The sequence below is a fragment of the Oenanthe melanoleuca genome, chromosome 1A (genome assembly GCF_029582105.1).
Source record: "Oenanthe melanoleuca isolate GR-GAL-2019-014 chromosome 1A, OMel1.0, whole genome shotgun sequence".
NCBI classification, from domain to species: Eukaryota; Metazoa; Chordata; class Aves; order Passeriformes; family Muscicapidae; genus Oenanthe; species Oenanthe melanoleuca.
This window is the reverse complement of record NC_079334.1, coordinates 28,127,727-28,149,983: the sequence shown is the minus strand read 5'-3', so window position 1 is coordinate 28,149,983 and position 22,257 is coordinate 28,127,727. Positions and strand designations below refer to the sequence as shown.

The 22,257-nt window shown below is 39.5% G+C and overlaps 1 protein-coding gene across 1 annotated transcript in view; it reads left to right on the top strand.

Moving 5' to 3' along the window:
- Positions 1-22,257, top strand: part of PLXNC1 (plexin C1) — a 70,162-nt gene that overhangs the window by 31,838 nt on the left and 16,067 nt on the right. The window contains exons 12-22 of the mRNA XM_056510201.1: positions 1,021-1,108; positions 2,010-2,216; positions 2,327-2,518; positions 5,918-6,017; positions 7,065-7,166; positions 7,516-7,619; positions 11,378-11,419; positions 11,907-12,031; positions 12,581-12,779; positions 14,172-14,318; positions 21,613-21,790. Of these exons, the coding sequence (XP_056366176.1) occupies positions 1,021-1,108; positions 2,010-2,216; positions 2,327-2,518; positions 5,918-6,017; positions 7,065-7,166; positions 7,516-7,619; positions 11,378-11,419; positions 11,907-12,031; positions 12,581-12,779; positions 14,172-14,318; positions 21,613-21,790 (1,484 nt within the window). The remainder of the gene's footprint in view (positions 1-1,020; positions 1,109-2,009; positions 2,217-2,326; positions 2,519-5,917; positions 6,018-7,064; positions 7,167-7,515; positions 7,620-11,377; positions 11,420-11,906; positions 12,032-12,580; positions 12,780-14,171; positions 14,319-21,612; positions 21,791-22,257) is intronic.

Genomic DNA, 22,257 nt, shown 5'->3' with positions numbered 1-22,257 from the left:
GGATTCTATAGACTTCTGCCCACCTCAGGCCTCCTTTATAGAAGTCAAAAGTACTCTATTCCTACTAAACCCAAAATATGGATAGCATGCATGAATTCTAACTCCAATTAACTTTGATTTCTTGATGCTAATATAGCCTTCATCTGTGAAACAGTATAAAGTATCAGTGGATTGGAAGTGAAGTGAGAATCGTCATTGCACTGGTGTATACAGACTTGCTATAAAATATGATTCCCTAAAGCCAAAAGAGCCTTTTTCAAGCCTTTGCTATGTTCCATGGGAGACTCACAGATCTGCTGAAAGACTTACAGGGTGGTTTTAGAGATATTCTCTGGCACTGTTTTCACAGTTCTTACCTGTTCTCACGTTCTGAATCTGATATCTTGTCAAGTGAGGATTTGAGGTAATGGGTTGGGCTGGCAGCTGCAGCAGCTGAGCAGCCAGGATGCATGCTCTCATCTCCAGGTGAGAGGCAGCTCAGGCAGCTGGAAATTAATAATACCTTAAGCCACTCCAACTCTGTACAGCAGAGATTGTGAGCCCTCAGACACAAGCACCATTGTGTGCTGAGACAGATGGTCTGAACGCTGCCGAGAATGTTTCCCGTGAGGTGCCTGGCACGATGGGTTTGTCTTGAAGAAGGCAAGAATTAAGCACAGGCAGGGCTGCGCTGGGGCAGTGAAACATCATGATGCTCTTTCTTCAAGACAGAATATTAAATCATGGTCTAGTTCTTTGGCTGCATAAATAGAAAAAAAAAAGGGGAAGACTCCTATATGTGAGTATGTGATTAAGTAATGTGGTTTTGGGGTAGCAAAAGTATGTACCATTACATTATGAGGAAAGACTGGAAGTACACTGTATAGCTCAATATGTTGTCTGTTACCATAGCAAAATGCACTTGAATAGTTTGTTCACAATTGCAACTCTAATACAGGACATGTCTGTGGGAAGACAGATAATATTAACCTCCCTTTTTCCCCACATTTTTTTTGTTTTGTTTTGCTTTTGTTTTTGCAGTGGTGGTCGCAAAATTACTACAACTGGTAGAAATTTTAATGTGGTGGACAGTGTGATTATTTCAGATGACCAGAGATCAAACCTCACAGTGAGTCTGAATCTCCTTTATAATACCAAATAGAGGTCTCTTGATGTATTAGGTTTTGTTCCTAAGGGTTAATAATTTCCAACCACTTGCAGGGACATGTCAGTCACCCGCTGAAATAAATACGGCCACTTACAGGATTACAGTTATTTACATCCTTAGTACAGAATCACAAATACACATAAGCTGCTCTCCTGCATAATTCCCTGAGCTTTTTTTATAATCTAGAGACTTGCTCCAAATTTGTCCTTTTTGAGTCTCCCTAGCCTCCACATATGGGTGTGTTGGAGGAGGGGGTGCTATACTTCCCTCTGCCTCTGTGCTGAAAGCCCAAATGGTGCCACTGCCTCATTGAGGGGCAGCAGGCTGGAGCTGATGTTGGGATGAAACCCTTCCTCCAAGGTTATAAGGAGGTAAAGGCAAGCACTTTGTTGACCCTTGCAGCACAGAGACCAGAACACAGCAGCATCACCCAGTGGAATATACAAGGGCCCCGTGCTATGATATCTGTAGCAACCTGCTCTCTCAGGAGTTAAGTTAGAAAGAGCAAATGCCTCGGAGTGCTGGAAAGCTTGTCTTATTCTTATCACCTGAATTGAGGGGAAAGAAGAAAAATTCATTGTCTCAATTCCTGTTTATTGCAGGAAATAGTTATCTTAGCAGTGAGCAATCTGCCTTAAAGGAATGTGCAGAGTGTGTGACAAATGCACTTAAAGGTAGACATGGGCTCAACACAGAAATTTTTCTAGGTGCTCTGCATGCAGCCCTGATCTCAGAGAAGAGGTTTAACAGGTATCTGTGTGAAGTCAGGAAGATATTAAAATGAGTTTGAGTGCCTCTGTTTGTAATTGTACCCACTGTTGAGTATTTAATGACTGTTAGAGCTTTGCTATTGCATTTCTAGGTCTCAAGGTGTCCTGGAAATGCATCTGAGTATCATTATTTAACGCCAAGCCTGAGCCATGCAACAGAGGGTAAAGTTGTTGATATGATGTTAAAAGTGGATACTACCTTTATACCATGTGTCAAATTACACTATCACCCAGACCCAGTGTTCATTAACTACCAGCTACACACTGAACTGGATCCTGATCTGGAATTAAAAATATATGTAAGTTTTGAGATAATAAATGACAGTACCTAATTTAAAATTGTGCTTGGAGATAATTTTTTCTTACTGTATTTAGTGACTTATCATTGTCTTCATTTTTTTCCCTCTAGAAAGAAAATGATAATTTGAATATTTCTAAAACAGAGGTAGAGGTTTATCTGTCATATATGACTGGTGCACAGACCAAAAAGATATGGTTCAGTGTCCAAAATATTACCAAAAAGCCAGACCGTAGCACCATACTGTGCAAATTCAAAAGGGAAGGAACTGACAAGATTGACTTTTCCACAGTGAAAGTTTTTGTAAGTAGAAATCCCTTTTGTTGCAATTAAGCAGCCTTTGAATGTTTATACAATGTAGTAAAATGTGTCATTAATACTGTCATGATACTTGGTGGTACAGTTTTCTTCCTCATACCTAAGCATGCCTGCCTAGCTTAGGTACCACTGACAGAACTGAGTTCTGGGGTGGTGTCAGAGGTAAGCTTTGCAGGCCAAGCTGAGCTCGCTGCTGCTGGGCTCCAGGAGATCAGTAGCTTGTCACACCCCCTGTCTGCAGAATAGACATCATTGGCACACCATCACTGTCTCCAGGAGAGCCCCTCATCTTAGATCTGTAAGCAATCTAATTCTTCAGTGTGGCCATGAGGAAAAGGATTGTGTTCTCCCAGTCATTTTTTCCTACTAAAGTAGGCAAGGATCTGTCTCAGAGATCACCACTGAGACAGAAGGCATTTCTGGATAAAAAAGGGGATGAAATTCCATGTGCACTGGGAAAGCTAAAATGCTTTGAGCATGTGGCAGCAAGCCAGGCTCAAATATAAGGACATCAGCATGGATGTCAAAGCTGAATTGCATCTTAAGATATTTATTTCATGAATAAGATAAAGACACAAATTTTTTTTTTAATGCTATGATTACCATTTACAAAGAAGAAGAATTATGCCAGACTCTTATTGCAGTGTGTGGTGGTATAAAACTGAAATAACTCTATTGACTTCAAGGCATATGGCTCATAGTAAAGATTAACAAAGCTATTCTTGATTTTTTATCACTTTTAACTGATCCTCCATCTGTGGATCCTGCCGTCTGAGCCAGTTATGGTGTGGAAAAGCCTTTCTGAGTTTGGTGTTGCATTTAAAAATCAGTGTTGCCCTGCTCTATCACATGCTTATCCTGCAAACTTCATAGAAGTGACTGTTATAAAGGTCACCACTTGACTAAAGCAAATCAAATGCCACAGTTATCAGGTAACATTGCAGTTCTAGTACCTTGAATTTATTTTTTCCAACGTAAGAAAAATATAGAAGTAGCAAATCCTCACTTCTTTTTTAAACCTTATGAATAGATCATCATAGAAGAAGTAGAGCCACTGAAAAAAGGATAAGATGGGTATAAAAGATAAGTTTGCCTCAAGAATAAATGTATCTCTTGCCTTAGTTTTCCAGAAAAAAGAAGGTATTTAGTTGAGTTCAAAGACAGAATGATCAGTCTGTATCAAGGTGTCAGAGCAGAAAATGCCATTCTTATGTCAGAAGCAAGATTCAGGTAGATCAAAGGACTCAAGACAGCAGGAACAGGATCATTCCCATCGTAGCACTGAGGGAGAACTGACACATGACACTATAGGCTTAGTAGGAAAGATTTTAAATAAAACTGCAGTCAGGAGATGTACTGTATGGCTGGAGAGCAGCAAAAAAAAATCCCAGTATTTAAAATTGGAAAAACCCTCAAACCCTAGGCAAATGGAGGCTTGTTGATTTAGTCCTAGCTCTGTGTAAAACTTTATAATGTATTCTGAATTACTCATGAAAGACCTGGAGTTAAGTGGAAAATGAGATAATTGTCAAATTCTTTTTAATGAAAGCATATCATGCTAGATATCTTTATTTCCTAAGGTGAGTGATTTCCTCAACAAAAAAAAAGCAATAGAGCACATGTACCTGAAGTAATTCAGTAAACTATTTAACATGGTGATTATGAGTGTGCCAGGGGTTAGAAAAACCAAATGCCGTGTGTGGGGAGCTGACTCTGGCCAATGCTGATGTTCATACAGATATTCTTTAATATCTCCACTGACTTGAACACAAAAATAAGGCATGCACTAATAACACTTGCTGATGACATAAAGCTCAGAGGCATTACCAGTCCAGAGAAGGTTTTATAATGTCATGCGGAAAAATGAAATTAATTTAGGAATAGCACTTGGATTAATTCAGATGTACCTTAATGACAGGTGTCTGTAATTCATAAGCAATATAAAGGATAAGGAAACAAATGGGGCCACTAGATAGGAAGGTTATGGTGAAGAATAAAGATAATTGAAATATCAGCAGAAAATTAAGTGAATGCTTTGTCTCGGTTTTCAATAAAAAAGGATGAGTAACAGGAATTTCTGCTTTAGGAAGTCTTCAGATGGACATGACAAATCTAGAAAAGTAGATGTATTAGTCACAGGATGGGTAATTATTAATGGGTATTTAGCCTAATGCATTTGAGCCTTGGAAAAGGCTAATGGGATCCTAGGAAGGCACAGACCAAAAGAACTTTGCATCAGAACTGTGAAAACATAGAAACATCAGAGGAAAAAGTAACATTTGATGAAGGAAAGAGATCTGCTTTGTCTTCTGTTCTTTGTAGCCCCTGAAGCACAAAGGCTGTGTCCTTCCAGCCCTGGTTTTTTTGCTTGTGTGTGTATAGCTGTGATGTGAGTATCCAGTTGGCAGTCTGCAGCTGCCCTAGCTGCTCACCTCCTGTGACAAGCCACTGATTGCAATCACCAGATCTCTGCCTTTCCTGCTGTAACCCAAAATAATTTCAACTCAACCCTCCTTTTCAATTATCTCAAGCTCATTTCTATCCCTGGCACTTGGTGGTATTCTTTTTACGTCTCAGAACATATTTTTATGTCTAGCCTGTTTATAGTTTTAGCTACCCTTTATTTATGTGCATTTGCAGTCCTGTTTCAGATCCTCCTTTGTGAAATTTCTTCTGCCATAATTATCAGTGGTGAATGCCTCAGTTTGGCATTTGGCAAACTTCAGCACTTTCATGTATCCCTAAGAATTAATGCCTGTCCTGCCTTTGACAAGCCCACTATTGGGGCTTGTTGTACATGTATTGTAACATGTTCACATATATGTTGTACATATATTGTATGTCGCATTTTTTCTTAACAACCTTCAGGAACAACATCCTACTTAGAGGCTGAAACCTCCTCTATGAAGAAATAGGGAAGAGGGCTGTAGGCCAGGTGTCTATGAAAAATTCTACTTCCCTCATTCTTACTATGAGTCTTATCTTACTTTTCTGCTCAGCAGAGTAACACTGAGTGCAAACACATGCCTTCCTTGTTTCAAAATGCCAAAATGTTTAGCAGTGACTCTGAGTGCATGAACCACTTGTCCAGCTGGAGACCAGACCTTTCATTTGTGAGCTCTAGTTTGCAGCAAGAGCATGACAAAATTTGGTGGTACAAAATTTTTTCTTCATTGCTCTGTTACCCTGCTTAAACATCAAATACAGGAAAAGAGAAGTTAATGTTGGGTCATATGAATTTTGCTGAGCCTCTACTGTCTTCCCAATAATCTACTACTGTCCTTACGTTACTTAAATACTTTTTTTTACAAAATGTGTTAAATTTCATTTTAAGCACTGATGTAATGTCTGCTCTCTATTAACGCAGCCATTGCTTTTCTTCAGGTGAAATTAGGAAATTTTGAGCATGAAGTCAAACCAACATCATCACACATATATTTATATGTTCTTATTTTGCTACCTATTGTGGTGGGTGTCATTATAGGTAAGTGCAATAATGTATTATCAGCTTTTGATTTGCTGAAGGGTATGATCATGACACAAACACTGTACATACTCACATGTCTGGAACTGTCACAAATAGTCTGGTGATTTTACCCTGTTCCAAATAAGAGTGGACAAAGTTAGCTCTGTTCTGGTGGTGAAGTCTGAATTGTCAGACTGCAGCACGTCACAAGCATGTTACAAGACAGTATTTCTGTCTCTTCTGCTGGGATTACTCACTTTCATTTCATGAAGCAAGGCACAGAACTGACATCCTTGTGTCACAGCTTGGTCCCTTCCAGCTGTCAGAGCTCAGCTACCCTCCTGCCCCTGGGGCAGATGTTCCCTAACAAACTGCTTATCCTCAGGCAGTGTTTGTGGTGTTTCTGCTCAGTCTCATTTGGATCATTCATGAATTTGTGGGTCATTACTAAACTGAGGGAAGTAAATAGTTGTCCCCTTCTCTTCTTGGTGCTCACTTATTTTTTTTCCTGAGTGTTTTTACCTGGTTATATATTTGATAAATTTCTATTTCTTTTAATAAGTATAGGGGTTTGGTTGGTTGGTTGGTTCCTTTTTTTTTTTAAAGTTCATTTTAAAAAGGAACCATACATCATGCCTTTATTGTCTCTAAATAAGCTTTAGAAAGGTTAACAATTTGTAATTGGATTTTCTGTTCAAAACAACTGGTTTTTTCTGTTTAATCAGCACTACCTTAAGTAGGTGCTGTTAGTAGAAGTGTTAAAGTCTCATTGAAGAAGAGTTAGTGTCTCATTGTGCAGGCTGTATATAGCAGGGCCTGCTGCACTTTCAAATAAAGTTGGATTGACAATTCAAGACCTTGTTTAAAGGAATTATTTTTATTAAGCATTGGGGTATAGATCCAGATAACTAGGGCTCCTGGGTACTAGGACAGGAGCAACAGTAAAACACTAATTGTGCAAATGTACATTAATGTTTTTGCTTCTTGATAACAAAAATATGTCTTGTATAGGAGTTTTCTGTTTTGTGATTTCTATGTTCAGAGTTTCTTTTTCTTCCTTTTTAGCGGCATTTATAGTTACTAGATACAAATCCAAAGAGTTAACTCGTAAACAGAGTCAGCAACTTGAACTGCTGGAATATGAGATTCGTAAGGAAATACGCGAGGGTAGGTCTGCAGTGTTTTCTGAACTGAAACTGTCAAGAAGCTGACATTATATAAACATTTTCATTTTGTAGCTGTTAGAATATTTTTGTATTGTATCAGAGTTACTGTTTAATATTGTATGCACTGCAGTAGCAGATAACGTTGAGCTAATAGGATTGCATGTAGTATTTCTTTCAACAAAAAAGCAGATTGCTACTTTCCAGCTCGTAAGAGCTTCACTATAAAAACAATCCCTCTTCCCTGAAACTGTTTTATAAGAAATATCTACTGGGTCCAAGTTAGAATTGTGAAAGTGATTTTGTGTCAACTAAACTAACTCTCTGGGTGGGAATGGGGGGTGCTTTTTCAGGATTTGCTGAGCTGCAGATGGATGAATTAGATGTGGTGGATAGTTTTGGAACGGTTCCCTTCCTTGACTACAAACACTTTGCTCTTAGAACTTTCTTCCCAGAGGTAAATATTTATAAGTCTTTCAGTTGTCAGCCCTGACTAGTAGTAAAAAAATTGAGGAAGGTCAAGATCAAATAACTAAAGAAAATACTACACCGTAATTGCACTTTGTTCTCACAAGAAACTTTTCTTAAATCAAGAATTACCAAAGAACACTTAAAGATGTATATCTCTATATTTAGCCAAGCCTTTATGCTGTAGATGAAGCAACATCCTTTAATTTTCAAGGGTTGTGTGTGTATCCATTTCTTTTTGTTCAGCCTCACTGAGCTGCTTGCCTTTCAGGCCATCTTAACTGAGCTATAATTTATCCATTGCTTTTTTTGTTCCCATGCTCTCACTTCCAATGTTATAGCTAATTAAAGTAACAGTCAGGCTAGCTAACGTGCTAGCTAACATCATGACACTTCCTAATTAGACTTGTGGGATGAAGAAATGGCTCTAAGATGGTGCTGACTTTCTACACCAAGGTGCTGACAGAAATGGTAAGATGTTGATTCAAAGGGGTGCAGCTCAAATGCTTAGAAATGACATAAGTACTTAAGTATTTTTCAGTTTAGAGGCAGATATTTTCAGCTGAAGCAGTTTGTGTCACTGCATCAGATGACCAAAGAGGTGTCATCTTGAATGTTTTACTTCTCTTACCAATTTTTTTCTCATGTGTGGCACATTATGATGTTGATAAGTGCCTTTGCCACAGCTTTCAATATTACACTGTGATGTTAGCCAGTGCTTACGAGCGTTTATCCAGTTGGCAGAAGCTGTGATCTCAGCTGGTGATATTTTCCTGTGTGACTGATACCAGTAAGTAGAAACTTGGTTAGTTTAGGGCATAATTGGTATGGATGTGAATTATCTACCAGGCCTCATGTAATACTCATCACTGCTGCAGCCAAGTCTTGCACTCTTGTCTGCACACTGCTTCTTCACTTTATCACTGTTTGTGATCCTAGTAAAAGTTCATTGTGATAGAGTTAAATACATGTGATAGTGCAGAATCAGGGACTTTGGTTTATGTACAACACCAAATACCAGACACTAGGTAGAATAATGTTTAGCAATTACATTTGCAAAATCCTTGTATACTTTGAGTCCGGTTCTCACAACAAAGGACACTGGGAATATCTCTGCTGGTACTACTGTTATGCTCCCAGCCTAATTTTTAGAGGGTCACCAGGTGGTTTGAAGGAAGTGGAAAGGACACTTCACTTCCTGAATCTCTTTCCTTTCTGTTTGTTTTGTTGCCAGGCATATTAGCCTGGATCATATTCTTAAGAATATACCTTTTCCTATACTTTCCCTTGTCAAAGCAGTAATAGTCTGTAGAAGCTGACTCAGCGGAAATGCTGTGTTCTATGTAAATAAAAAGTTAAGAATAAAAGGCATAAATCTTGCCACTCTGTTGCATTCTGTAAAGTACAAATGTGAAGGGCTCCTGTTTTGCCTTGGTGAGTCTCATGCCACTGCACATCCTGGAAATTATTTCAGTTTGATTTTGTCTCAGTTTGAAATACTCATCCCACAAAGATACACTTGCTTCTGTTAGCTCTCTACAAACATACAGTGTCAGGCAAGTTACTTACCATGTTTTATACCAATTTTTTCTGCTAAGTACTGTTTACATTGCAGGAGTGTCCAAACATGCCTTGTGCTGTATGAATGTGGTAGAAAAGCAGTGTGCTCCACTGAACAAATATTATAGATGAACAGAAAAGCCAGTGGGGTATATATTGCAAAAGAGTGTCAGAAGGGTTGACAGAAGGGTCAAAGTGACAAACCACCACTTCCTTCACTAACCACACATGTTTGAATGATGTCCACATCGCACTCTTTGTGTCCTCCAGTGTGATTGATGGGCTTTGTCTCATCTAAACTAAGCTATTTAAGCATGGAAATTGAAGCTGTTCACTGAGCATCTTCTGTAGTCAGTGCAGAGATGGGCAGCTCAGGAAAGTGATTCATCCCATTTGTCTGAGGCATCTCCCATAGGATGGGACAAGTTGCTTAAAGAGGGGCTCCCATACTTAAAATTAAGAGTGATGGACTCCATCTTTGTTTTGAGAGTCTTGCTTCCCACTGCTTCAGTTTTCTATATTTAATCTGGCTTAATAGCTTTTAATGCTGCTTGTAAACGTTAAATGGATATTATATCTGTTCTTAAAATGTTCTTGATGCTAAGCCTGATTTTTGCTTTGCTTGTTAAATTTGTCTAATTATTTCTGCTTTCCCTCAATTTCACACATTGTTTGGTTTAATGCTCCAATGCTTGTTCCCTGTTCACAGACATTTTTAACCTTTAACATGGTTCTGATTGTTTCATTGTGTGTGTGTGTGTGTGTGTGTGTGTGTGTGTGTGTGTGTGTGTGTGTGTGTAGTTTTATTGGTGTTAGGGTTGCTAAAGAAGTTCTGGAGAAATGGAAATAGCCAGTGGACGAAGAGGAAGAAGAATTTGGTAGGGTAGAATAGAAGAGGAGGAATGAGGAAAGGCAAGGATGAACAATCAAGTGTGTAGATGAAAAATTAGGTGTGAGATGCCAGTGTGTGCTCATAGCCCTAAGTCAGTCATACCATGGGCTGCATAAAAAAGTGTGGCTAGCAGCATGAGGGAGGTGATTCGCCCTCTCTGCCCCTGTGAAACCTCACCTGGAGCACTGCGTTCAGCTCTGAGGTTCCCCAGCACAAGAAGGACATGTTAAAGCAAGTCCAGAGGAGGGTGATGAAAGTGCTCACAAAGTTGAGATACCTCTTCTATGAAGAATGTCTGAGCCAGCTGTGATTGTTCAGCCTTCAGAAGGGAAGGCAGCCTTTCAGTTAAAATGGGGCTTATAAGAAAGATGGAGACAGACTTTTTACCAGGACCTGTAGTGATAGGACAAGGGTTAATGGTTTTAAACTAAAAGAGGATAAATTTAAATTGGATATAAGGAAGAAATTTCTTATGATGAGGGTGATGAGACCCTGGAACAGGTTGTCCAGAGAAGTAGGTACTTCATCCCTGGAAATGTTCAATGCTAGACTGGACAGGGGTTTAAGTAGCCTGGTCTAGTAGAAGATAAACGTACCCATGGCAGTGGGGTTGGAACTAGATGATTATTAAGGTCCCTTTTAACCCAAACCATTCTGTGATTCTGTAAGGAAACTAGGGGCTACCAGCATGACTGATAAAGCAGATGACAGTGAATAGTGTAGATCTGTTGCTCAAGAGTCATTGACAAAGTGTTTGAGAACTGGGGGCTTCCTTTTGTGTGAGAGCTTTTTGCTAGGATGTGAGGTGGCAGCTGTGCCTCAGTGGAGACTGCCAGCATGGATCTCCTGGAGAGTTCATTAGTGAATATTCATAGAGTGCCTTGGAATGAATGGAAGCAGATGAGCTCAAGTGTCACTTCGTTAACAGCAGCCCTGTATACCAAGGGCTGTGGCTGCCACCCAGGAAGGATGCAGCACCCCTGGCACAGCAGCACATTTGCTGATTGACACACTCAGTGACACACAGCCCTGCCTGGGGAGCACTGGTTGACTTCTGTGCTAGTGCAGCTCAGCAGCAACACACACTGCAGATGATACTGGGTCCACTTTCTTGGGTTCTTTGGCAGCACCTTTGCAGAAGTTCCTGTGTCTGTTTTTATATTGTATCTGCTGGAAGTCGACCTTTTCATTGTTTTATTTCAAATAGTATCAGGAACATGCTTGGCGTGTTAAATGTAAGAGTGTTAGAAATTTCTGGTGTACTTATGAATGATAAATATCCCCTTATATTTTAGTCAGGAGGCTTTGCATCCATCTTCAGTGAAGAAATGCCACAGGTAAGCTGATGTAGTGTGATATGCCTTATTTTTTTTTTTTTTTTAAGTGTGATTGTATCCCTTCTCTCAGGGTTGTCCTAGAACACATCAGCTTGCATTTTCCATATGTTCCCTTTCCTTCATGAGGAAGATTACATGGATTAAATGTAAAAGGAGTTCGAAGTATAAGATGCTGTTATCCAATGTTTATTTGACTTCCTTAAATAAAACAGAATCTCGTAATGGGAAATGATGGGCAAACTTAACTATTGGCATTGCTTTGTGTATAGGGCAGAAAATGTATGCTCTGCACATGTGTATTCTGTGTTGTACACAAACAAAAATACATTTTTGGAAAAATCCTGACACCCCATAAATGAATGCAAAATTCCCACTGATTTGAATGAGGCCAGGATCTTATCCCATATGTTTCTTTCCATTTTTTCTAAGCATTAAGAATCCATCATAGCCAAACTATAGTTTGCTTATTTTTGTTTAACTATTCCAGAGCAGAGACCAAACGAGCAAGGATGAAAGCTTCAACATGTTGCATGCTTTAATTTGTAACAAGAACTTTCTTGTTACTCTCATTCACACCCTTGAAAAGCAGAAAAATTTCTCAGTGAAAGACAGGTATAGTATGATTATACTTATCATCTTCAAGAAAAAGAATTAGCAGGCAAAAACAACATGGGTTGTAGCACACAAATGTATTTTCTATTTTTTTGCAAAACAAGCTTGCAGTACTCTGCTGGAGCATTTTTCCTTCTCCATCTGCACACATTGAGGAGGAAGAAACATTGCCATTAAAACAAGCAATTAAAGAGAAATTGGAATGTTTGTACATATAAACAAAGAAGCAAAGGAGCAGGAAAACTCAGTTCAAAACTGTAAACACTTCCTGCAGTTAGATCAACAGTTCTACAGTTTAGAAATGTTCTGTCACTGAAGCAGGTGTTGTTCTGCAAAATTAAATTTAGAGACACACGTTCTGTGTTTAAAAAATAATCACAAGAGCAGATGGACTTGCATTTTTTATATTTTTATAGAGAACAGTGGACAGTTTATGTGTCTGAGGAGGGAGAACTTAGGATATGAACTGCACCAAAGTGTGTTTCATTTATTAAAGATGACTGGGAAGAGAAATTCCAGAATTACAGTATAAATTTTTTTCCCCCACAGGTGCTTGTTTGCATCCTTCTTGACTATTGCATTACAAACTAAGCTAGTTTATCTGACCCATATTTTGGAAGTGTTGACAAGGGACTTGATGGAGCAATCAAGCAATGTACAGCCTAAGCTTCTGCTCAGACGAACCGAATCTGTGGTAGAAAAACTGCTGACAAACTGGATGTCTGTCTGCCTTTCTGGATTTCTCCGGGTATGTGTATATCTTTTCACTACATAAGATCTGCAGAGAATTTCTTTAATTGATTTTTTCCATAGGAGCTGTTAGAGGGGTCAGTTTAAAGCATTCAGTCTAGCATTTAACATTATGAGTGTCCGCTCTTCTAGTTTAGGTGACTTAGCTGGCTCTCATCAGTGGAATGCAGGAAAAGAGCACAACTCCAAGCAATGATTGTGTCATGTATTTGGGCAAGATTTGGGTAATTTTGTAATTCCAGCATATAGTTTTCTCATATCAAACATTTCAGCCCAGTAAGATGTATTGTGATCATATTAAAAGACTGATACACTTGTTAAAATGCAGCTGTACCCATCTATTCAAGTTGTTGGAAAGCTACCAAGAAATGGAGATTTAAGGAATACCATCCTTTGGAAAACTCAACTTCTTTCCAAACTTTTCAACCTCCAAGCAGTATTTTTGATTTCAAGACCTAAATTACTTCAAATGAAAACAACATAAGCATTTTGTTTCATTTTAATGTTTGTTTTAGTAACTTGGTAGCACTTTGTTCTTAGTTTCAGTGCTTGGTTACTTTTCCTGTCTCTCTTATCAATGTGATGCTATCACACTGTTGGTATCACTCTCATCAGTGCTTGCATTAATACAGCAGCAGAATTATTTGAGGCTCAGCAGCTCACAGCAGTTTCCTGGAACCGAGGAGAGTGCCAAGGAACTGTCAGAGATACATTCTCAATAGACCAGGCATTTTTACAGAGCTGTGCTAGTGAGATGCCTTAGCCAGGCTGCTAAGGAATGGTGTCACATGGAAATAGAGATACATCCTTCCCTTCTCAGGTGCTTTCCTGAGCCCTGGGGTTTAGGCAGGAGAGGAAATCCCCAGTTTCACTTCCTCTTTCGCTGACACACCAGGGTAAGTCCCACCAGGTTTCTCCCAAGACATTTTTCAGAGACAAAAAAGAGAGACACATTTCAAAAGGAAACTGGTTGTTAGGTTGTTTTCTCAAAAGACTGAAAATGGGACAAGTAGCTGAAGTATGCATGTGAACATGTGCATGTCTCACCCCCCACCCACTCTTTGGTGGAACTAGGAAGTGTCTGCCAGGTGGAGTAGGAGCAGCTTGTCTGCAGTGTGCTTGTGCACAGCAAGGGGCTGTGAGCTATCTTGCCACTCACTCCAGATGTCCCTTCTATTTGCATGAGACTTTCACACTGAAAAGCAAAAGATGGAGGTTAAACAAATAACTAGATAAATCTGCTTGGAGGCATTTTCTTTTCTAATTGCACAATAATGAGTTACTGAAAAGGAAGTAACACCATTTGTTACACTTGATTTTTTTCTAGTTATTCATGCTTATTTAATGATTACCAAAATAAACGTTTCTTGCTTTTTTTTTCCTGTCCTAGGAGACAATTGGTGAACCTTTCTATTTGCTGGTGACAACCCTCAATCAGAGGATAAACAAAGGACCTGTTGATGCAATAACTTGCAAAGCCCTGTACACTCTTAACGAAGACTGGCTGCTGTGGCAAGTGTCTGAATTCAAAACAGTGGTATGTTTGCCAGCTTGTGTTCCCTCCAGGCACAAACAGCTGTAATCTTTTCTCTGTTTCTAAGAAGCTCTCAGAATAAGGCTCTTAAGACACTAAGGTAGTGGTTAAGTACCCAGATAGTAAAATTGTTATTGCTGACAAAGTTTCCAAATATGCTAGGAGTTTAACTAGCTGGTGTTTCACTGATACACATTTCAAAAATAGCACTTGTTCCTCACTTCACAGCATGCATTAATCACCAGAGTAAGTTTAATGAAGTCTCAGGGTATTAAAAAATCCTTCGTATTTTAAAGTATACTACAAAAATATAAATATGCTTAGAATTTAAACTAAACTACACTTCATGAACGAATGAAAGAATGGTATGCAGATGTTTTATTTTTCTGTTGTGTTTACTTATGGCTAATCTTCAGGCAATGATTTGCTGTGGGTTTCCATATTATTAGCACCAAATCAGCTTCAAATTAGCAAGGTTACAGCATGGTGGATTTTACTGAGTTGTTTGGTTAAAAACCAAGTATCTGGGAAGTCCTGCTAAGCTTCTGAACTTTACCATAGATTTTTTGCCTTTCTCAAAACACCTAAGAAGTACTTCCTGTTTTCCAGTTGTACCCAAACGTCTTTGAAAGCTGGAGTTCCCTTACTGATTGTCATAGTGACACTGAGATGAGAAGGGATAGCAGGATTATTGCCCTTTGAAACATGTAAAAATTGTGGCTTTTAGAGTAGGAGGTCTGGAAAGGGTTTTCAGAATAACCAGAGCACTCTTCTGCTCCAGAATTTCCAAATGATTTTAGGTCTGAGAACTTTAAAATGGATATTTCCAGTCATTTTTGTAACTTCCTTGCTTCTTAACTCCTGGCTTCCACTCAGAGTTACCTGAAAAATGAAAGGAGTATGAGAAGTGCTGCTGAACAGTGGGCTTCACACCTTGGGAGCAGAAATTGGCAGGCAGCAATGGCCGTGGCAAGGACAGTTCAAGTGCTGGTGGCTTAGGAGGAGAATTCAGTCCTTTTCAGAACCCATGTGCTAAGTCTCTGGTAGGGCTGAAGTTTCCAGGTCTGCCTGTCTTCTGTTTTGAAGCAAGAACTTGGAGGTGCTAAGATGCTCTATAGTGGAGTACACTACATGACCCTGGAAAATTTGGCTGGTCTGCAGTCCACTGGGATACATAGGAAACTCACTGAAATGGCAGCATTTCTGTGAATCATTTCTGAATTTTCATTTTCCACTGAAAGCTTCAAACTGACAAAGTGGCAGTCAAATCTTCTTACAAAGCTGTTGCTTTGTAAGAAGAGGCTGCATTTGAAGGTATTTCAAGCAAAGTTACCAGAGTGTGCATTTGGAAAGGAAGTTTGTGACTAAAAATTGAATATATAATCCAAGATCTTTGGTTTTCTTATATGCATGCTGCATTCTGGCATGTATTTGAGATCCAGAGTAAATTTAAATATGTTTCTATATGTATCCATAGGATGCAAAACGCAGTAGTGATTCAGAGCAGCAATTTTCAAGCAAGCTCAATCTGCCTGTTACCAGTAGACTGCACAGAAACGTCTGGTCCTGTGGAAGTAATTGACTTATTTATAGCACACATTCATATTGGGAGCCCCTTGGGGGGGATAGCTGACTCTGAAACTGCTGAAGAACTTTAAATACCTTTTCTAGAGCTACTTTTATGCATGCAGTCACTGATAGGGTCTTGTGGTCAGACTGCAGTGAAGAGGAGAAAAGGTGAGTGGTCTGAAGGACTTGCTGTCACTTGTGGAACACTGTCTGCAGATGGATGAGGAAGTGAGAGCCCACAGCCCTTCTTGAACCTCATTTCCTCTCTTTGTACTTTGTATTCCTGCTTTTGAATAGGAGATAATGATGCAGCTATGGGTTTAATCTAGATCAGCTTTCCCTGTTTATGTGCAGCATTCCTTGGGCTTAGCTGAGAAGTGCTGAATGTTCCCTTTAAAATGATCACAAAAGGAGGGAGGAATCCTGCAATAAATTTGCAGAGATGAAGTTCAAGGACTATAGTTCTGGCTGGACTGGGAAACAGTTTTGTTTGGTGGTGTAGCTGAGATTTACACTGGAAGCTAAAACTGCTGTGAAAGAGACTTAGGTGGAGTGGTGAAGTTTTCTGGGCTGGGGAAGCAAGCCAGCTGTGCACATTTTCCCTTCAAAAATAGCATTTAACAGGAGGCTAAAGAGAAAGTAGTCAGTTTTCTTCTCTTAGCACCACTTCAGATGCATTGCATTGACATGCAGGACCTGTGAGCTTACAGACTGGGAACCAAGTGTTTTCTCCTTACTGTGGAAGAACATTTCTGCCTAAAGGATTGCAGGTTTTGTTTTCTAAATAGAATAAATTCTGATCTGAGTTTTCAAGTGCATTTGTACAGTTGCTCACTGCAGTTACATTGAGTCTTGCAGTATTTTGTTTTGCCCCTTTCCCCAGCCCTACAATAGCAGTACATTTAAACCTACCTCTCCAGAGAAAAGTATAAAAATACAGCCTAAGAGAGGGTGATATAGAGATGGTGAAACAAATCTACAGACATTTGGTGTCCAGATTTTTTTTAAGCTGTGTAGGCACTTGAAGATACAGGGATACATCTGGCAGGGAGTGCAATTCTCAAATCAGTAACAGGATACAAACAAGGGTGTAGGTGCTCTGCATGACAATCACTCTTTTCAGGCGTGGGAGTTCAGTTCCAAACCAGTAAAAGCAGGATACAGACAGGCTCCTAAAAATCAGGGTGAGCTCCACAGGTCAGGAGAGGTTTTTAAAATTTCAGGCCATTTGTAACCAGTAAAAAAAGGAACCTAGAAACATGTAGTGTTTGAATTGCATTAGAGCTGTTCCCTGGCAGGGGCCCATGCCTTTTTTAAAAGGGCCACAGACCTTGGATCACCCAATGCCCTACTGTTAACCCTCTTTGCTAGAAAGGATGAGGCTGCTGAAGCACATACTCAAGAGGAGAAATTGAAGGAAAGATGCTTCTAATAGCATTGGTCAAGTATGGGCTGAGAAGCTGTGCTCTTTCATGCTGTGCTTATATTTGAGTACTGAGAAATAAAGCTGCCTTGAAAGGGACTTGGATATGTCATGGATCCTTTTCTCAGGCTGAGGAAGCAAGCCTGCTTTCTTACAGGCAGACAAGCAGCTGCACCCCTCAGCAGATAATTTGCTCAATGACTGATGAAGAAGTGCACTCCACAGCTGAGTGTTAGTGTTTCACTGAAGAGTTTTATTTAGAGTAGAAAATGCCAGCCTGGAATGGGAGATGTTCTCAGTGATATAACTCCTGTGGGAAGCCAGGGGAGACTTCTTGTGGTGGACTTGGTGCTCCAGCATTCTTTTGAGTAGTCACTGCTTATTTTAAAAAGGCATTTAGGCTGTTGAATGCTTTGCTGAAATGTCTTTGCATTTTTACATGGGAAGAAATTATCTAATTCACCTGTTCAACCAACTGGCTTTTATTAAAAGTGAAGCAAAGCCACGTAGTGGAAGGTCGTTGAAAGTGTTCAACTGCTTTATGAGTTAAAAGAGGGGTGTTAAAAAAAAGTGGGTGGGCTGTAAGGGAGTAAAGCAGAGACAAGGAAAGCAATTTCCTAATAAGACATCATGGTTGTGGTATTATTAGTCACGCTTTGTGAGAGATAAGGAAGCTATTAAAGTATGTGACGTGGGGATTTTTGTCAGCAGGAAAGAAAAACAGCAACCCTCACTACAAAGTGAGCAGTCCAGATGTTGGCTACAGGAGAGTTCTCTGCATTAGAGACAGATTGAGTGTCACACTGCAGCATCCACAGCACAGTCCTTCCTTTGTGTAGTGCCCATCTAGCATAAATTTAACTGCTGCACCATTTTCTGTGCTAATTGGCTAGCTCTTCTATAATTGTTCTATAACCTCTTCACAGGTGACTGTTCTGGCTGCTGCAGAAGGATCATGCAATCAATCTTTTTTTTCCTGTTGATTGTATTTCATAGTCTGGGAGATGGGAGCAATTTCAAGGCAGTTTTGTTACGTGGTACATCCTGGTACTGACTCTTTGCATAAATTGCCTAACTTTCATTAATCTAAGGTGATTTTTTTAGGTTTTTTTATCTGTATGATAAATGGAAGTATGATTTGTTCAGATGCATAGCTGATGCATAGGGTAATGAATAAGAGTCCTTGAATAGCCCAGATTATTGTTCTTTATTTCTAAGAAAATATGATATTATCACATTGCTTGATTAAACCACATCTCATTTATTATCTGCTATGGTTATTAATAGCTCTGCTGAATAATTAATTGTGTGAAATTAATTTTCAAGGAAACTACAAATCTGAAAAGCCATCTGCAAACACTGTCTTCAAATGTCATTAGTTCTGTGACTGCATGGGTGAAATACATTTTTTAAAGTTTGTTCCTGTCTTGTAGCTAGGTTCCAAGCTATTTCCTATACAAGTAGTTGCAGGTGCCACCTTCTCCTCAAGTAGCCTTTAACTATTCTTGCAACCCATGTTAAAGCTTTTCTGAAGAGGACTGTGACTTTGTCTTGCCTTCATAATTTCTAATGTGTGAAGCCTCATCTCCAGATATTATTAGCTTGAACCATGTCCTGTAATTTTCTGCTGAAGCTTTCCCTAAGTTAATAGTATTTTTGTTTCTTCTGCAAAGTGAGACTTAGAGAAAGGCTTGATATTTTCTTGTGACTTTCACATGTCTTCCTGTGATTTCTCATGTATTTTCTGACCTCCAGAGCTGATCATAAAAGGGCTTTCTTAATTTTCCAATAACTTGATTCTTTTTCTAGTTCTACACTATGTGTCTAAATATAGTGATTGTGACTGTCAGCTTCTGATTAATGGTTTCTAAAGCCAGGGATTGTGCTGTCAGACAGGTTGAATCTGATTTATGAAAACTTCAGCTCCAGAGGGACAACTTAATAATTGGCTTTTCTAGCTCCCCTTCACTTGCTTTATCACTTTAGATTAACTTCTGCAGGAAATCATATCAGCAAAACCATCTGGCTCTCGTGGCTTAGAGACTTTTAGCTGTTTAAATATTCCTTCCCACCTGACCACTTCTTTGAGTTATGATCCTCACTCTGTGGATACTTTCACTTAAGGAGTCCATACATTACTTTTATTCCACCTACATGAAGGATGACTACTCTCTTTTTGCAGTCCTGTCATCCTACAGTGGAGTGCAGTGGGAATGGGAGGGCGCTCATGTGCTAAGGGCTGAGGAGGCTGCACATTCCTGTGTGAGAGTATGTGCTGAAAAGAAAATGAGGAAGAGAAATACACAGTTCCTCTTGGTGGTCTGAAAGGAGTGGAAAATGAATCAGGAGCAGGAACATGCATATTGCAGTGTAGGAACAATGTAAAAAGCAAAGTGTCATCTGAAGGAAGGAATGCTTCCAAGAATGTAGACCCAAATCAATATCAGTTAAAGTGTGAGGAGCTACTTCAGAAAGATCAATTCAGAGACTAGAAGGGGCAAAGACTGATTAAAATGAGTTTTCCAAGGACAAAATACAGTTAGTCCCTGTTCACATTTTAATCCTGCAAGACCATGACCTCAGGGCAGTGAGAGTCAAGGACAGAACTGCTGTCTGTTCAGTTGGTCTGTGGGCCTAACCAAGCATGACTCCCTCGTTGCTGTGCCAATATATTTTTTACTAATTTTCTGCATGAAATCCCAACCTCAGGCATGGTGTCCAGTCTGCTTCTCCTTCTGCAATTCCCACATATCCTTGTCTCTATTTCCATCTGTCCTTTCCATGGACTCATTTTCCTCACAATTAAACATCTCAGTGTCCTGATTAAGTTGTTCCCTGTTACTTCAGTTATATCCTAGTCTTTCTGAAATCATGATCCTCATAGTTTTGCAACCCTGTTTTTAATACTCCCTCTGCTTCTGTAGAGACAGTAAAGTTTAATTTTCGTTGCATTGGACTACATTTTTCACCAGCAGCATGTTGTAATTTCTTCTCTTGCTGGGTAATAAGCAGGAAATACTATACTACAGCTATTAATAACTACCCATTTTTCTAAGAAGATCGAAAAGTTGTCCCTGCAACAACCTGGACAGAAGTTCTGTCCTTCACATGACAACAGAGGAAAAAAATGGTTCACTTGCTTCCTGTTTTAATGCTCAGTCCTTCACAGTCACACCTGCAGTCCTCTCATTTCAGTCAGAAGATAAATGTTATACCAGAACCGTTCAGCAGCCAGAATGATTTGAGTACATTTATTTTCCTGTGCCACTTACAGTCGAGTGCTGGCACCGATAAAACACTTGGTTTCATTCTGTCCCAAGACATCTGCAGCAGAACATCTGTATCCATGGAGCTGGACAGCGATTTCACTGCACAGAGCAGGCTGTGGCACTGGAAATTTTTGATGTTATTGCTTGGCACTAGCAATTCTTGCTCATCCCTTATTCCCTGCCTGCTAGCAGTTAATCTGCCTGACCTGATCAGAAAAATATGACCTGACAAAAAAGCCATTCCCTGGAGATGGTTGCTCAGTGTCACTGGCACCTCCCTCCAGCCTCTACTCAGCCTGTGTTCAGCCTAGCAGAGGAGTTGTGAGCCAAGGGACAGGGGTGCTGTAACCAGACATGGGTGTTTGACCTGAAATAACAACTAACAGAACACAATGCACTTTTCTGTGCAGACCTGCACCACATTGGATTCTCTCTGCTGTAACATGCTCTCTTCTTTCACTGCTTCTGTGGCAGCCCTGTCTGTGCTGCCTCCAGAGACAGGGCTGTGCACAGACAGACACAGACACCTCCAGGGGAGGTGTACTTTCTGTGTGATATTAGGCACTCAGCATAATCTGCTGGTGTAAATATGCATTATAACACTGCTTTCTATCCACTCAGAATCAATCACGCTTACCGTGACTACTTACTCAGCAGCCTTATCAGATCTCTTGTCACTTACAGTTCTGCTGTTAAGGCATTCATTTTACATAAAAGATCTGCTTTTTTAACAACATGCATTGTAATTCTTCCTTGTCTCTTGTTGGGTTTTGGTAATTCACTGAAACACATTTGCACAAAAGCAGAAGACAAAATATACTCTTGGAAATATATAGCTATATATATATTTCTTTTTTGAACAGAAAGAATTCTAAATGCTTTTTGTGTAATTCCTTCAAGCAGTCTTTATTTGAAACAACTTTAATAATAAATATGCTGAAAAATCTCTCAGGTGCTGAAAATCTGTCAGGAGTTTGTGGGTTTCCTATGCCAGATGTTCCCTCTAAGTAAGAATAACATGTGTTTCTTTCCCTAGACGGTGAACATTATCTTTGAAAAAATCCCAGAAAATGAGAGAGGAGATGCTTCTCAAACTATTCCAGTTAATGTTCTGGACTGTGATACCATAGGCCAAGCCAAGGAGAAGAGCCTTCAGGCTTTCTTTAATAAGAATGGCTTTCTCTATGGTCTTCAGCTGGATGAAATTGGTCTTGGTAAGAGAATGTCATTATGTTGTATCTTCATGGAGTTTACTGGTCTGTTGTGGAGTTTTCTTACTAGGAATGCCTACCTTTGGCTTTGATTCTTTTCAGGGTTCATGCAGAATGTAGCTTTTGTGAGGAATTTCAAGGCAAAACCTAGATCATTTATGTTACCAGTTAGAATACTGGAGCTATATGTGCTTCACTTCTGCAAGGACTTCAGCATTGCAATTAACAAACAGATGCTATTTGTTATGCTTTTATAATTTCTCTATTCCTTTTCTGGGGTAACTAAGGTGGCTGGTTGTTACATTTTGTCAGTGGATAAGATGGCATATCATGATTATCAAGTATTTTAGTCCCAATCTACTATTCCTCCTACCTCTCTTCCTTCCTTCCTACAGGCCTACATTGCCCTTGATCAGAAGAGCCTTCAAATAAATCTTATTTATAGTCAGATTAGGTTTATATAATAGTTC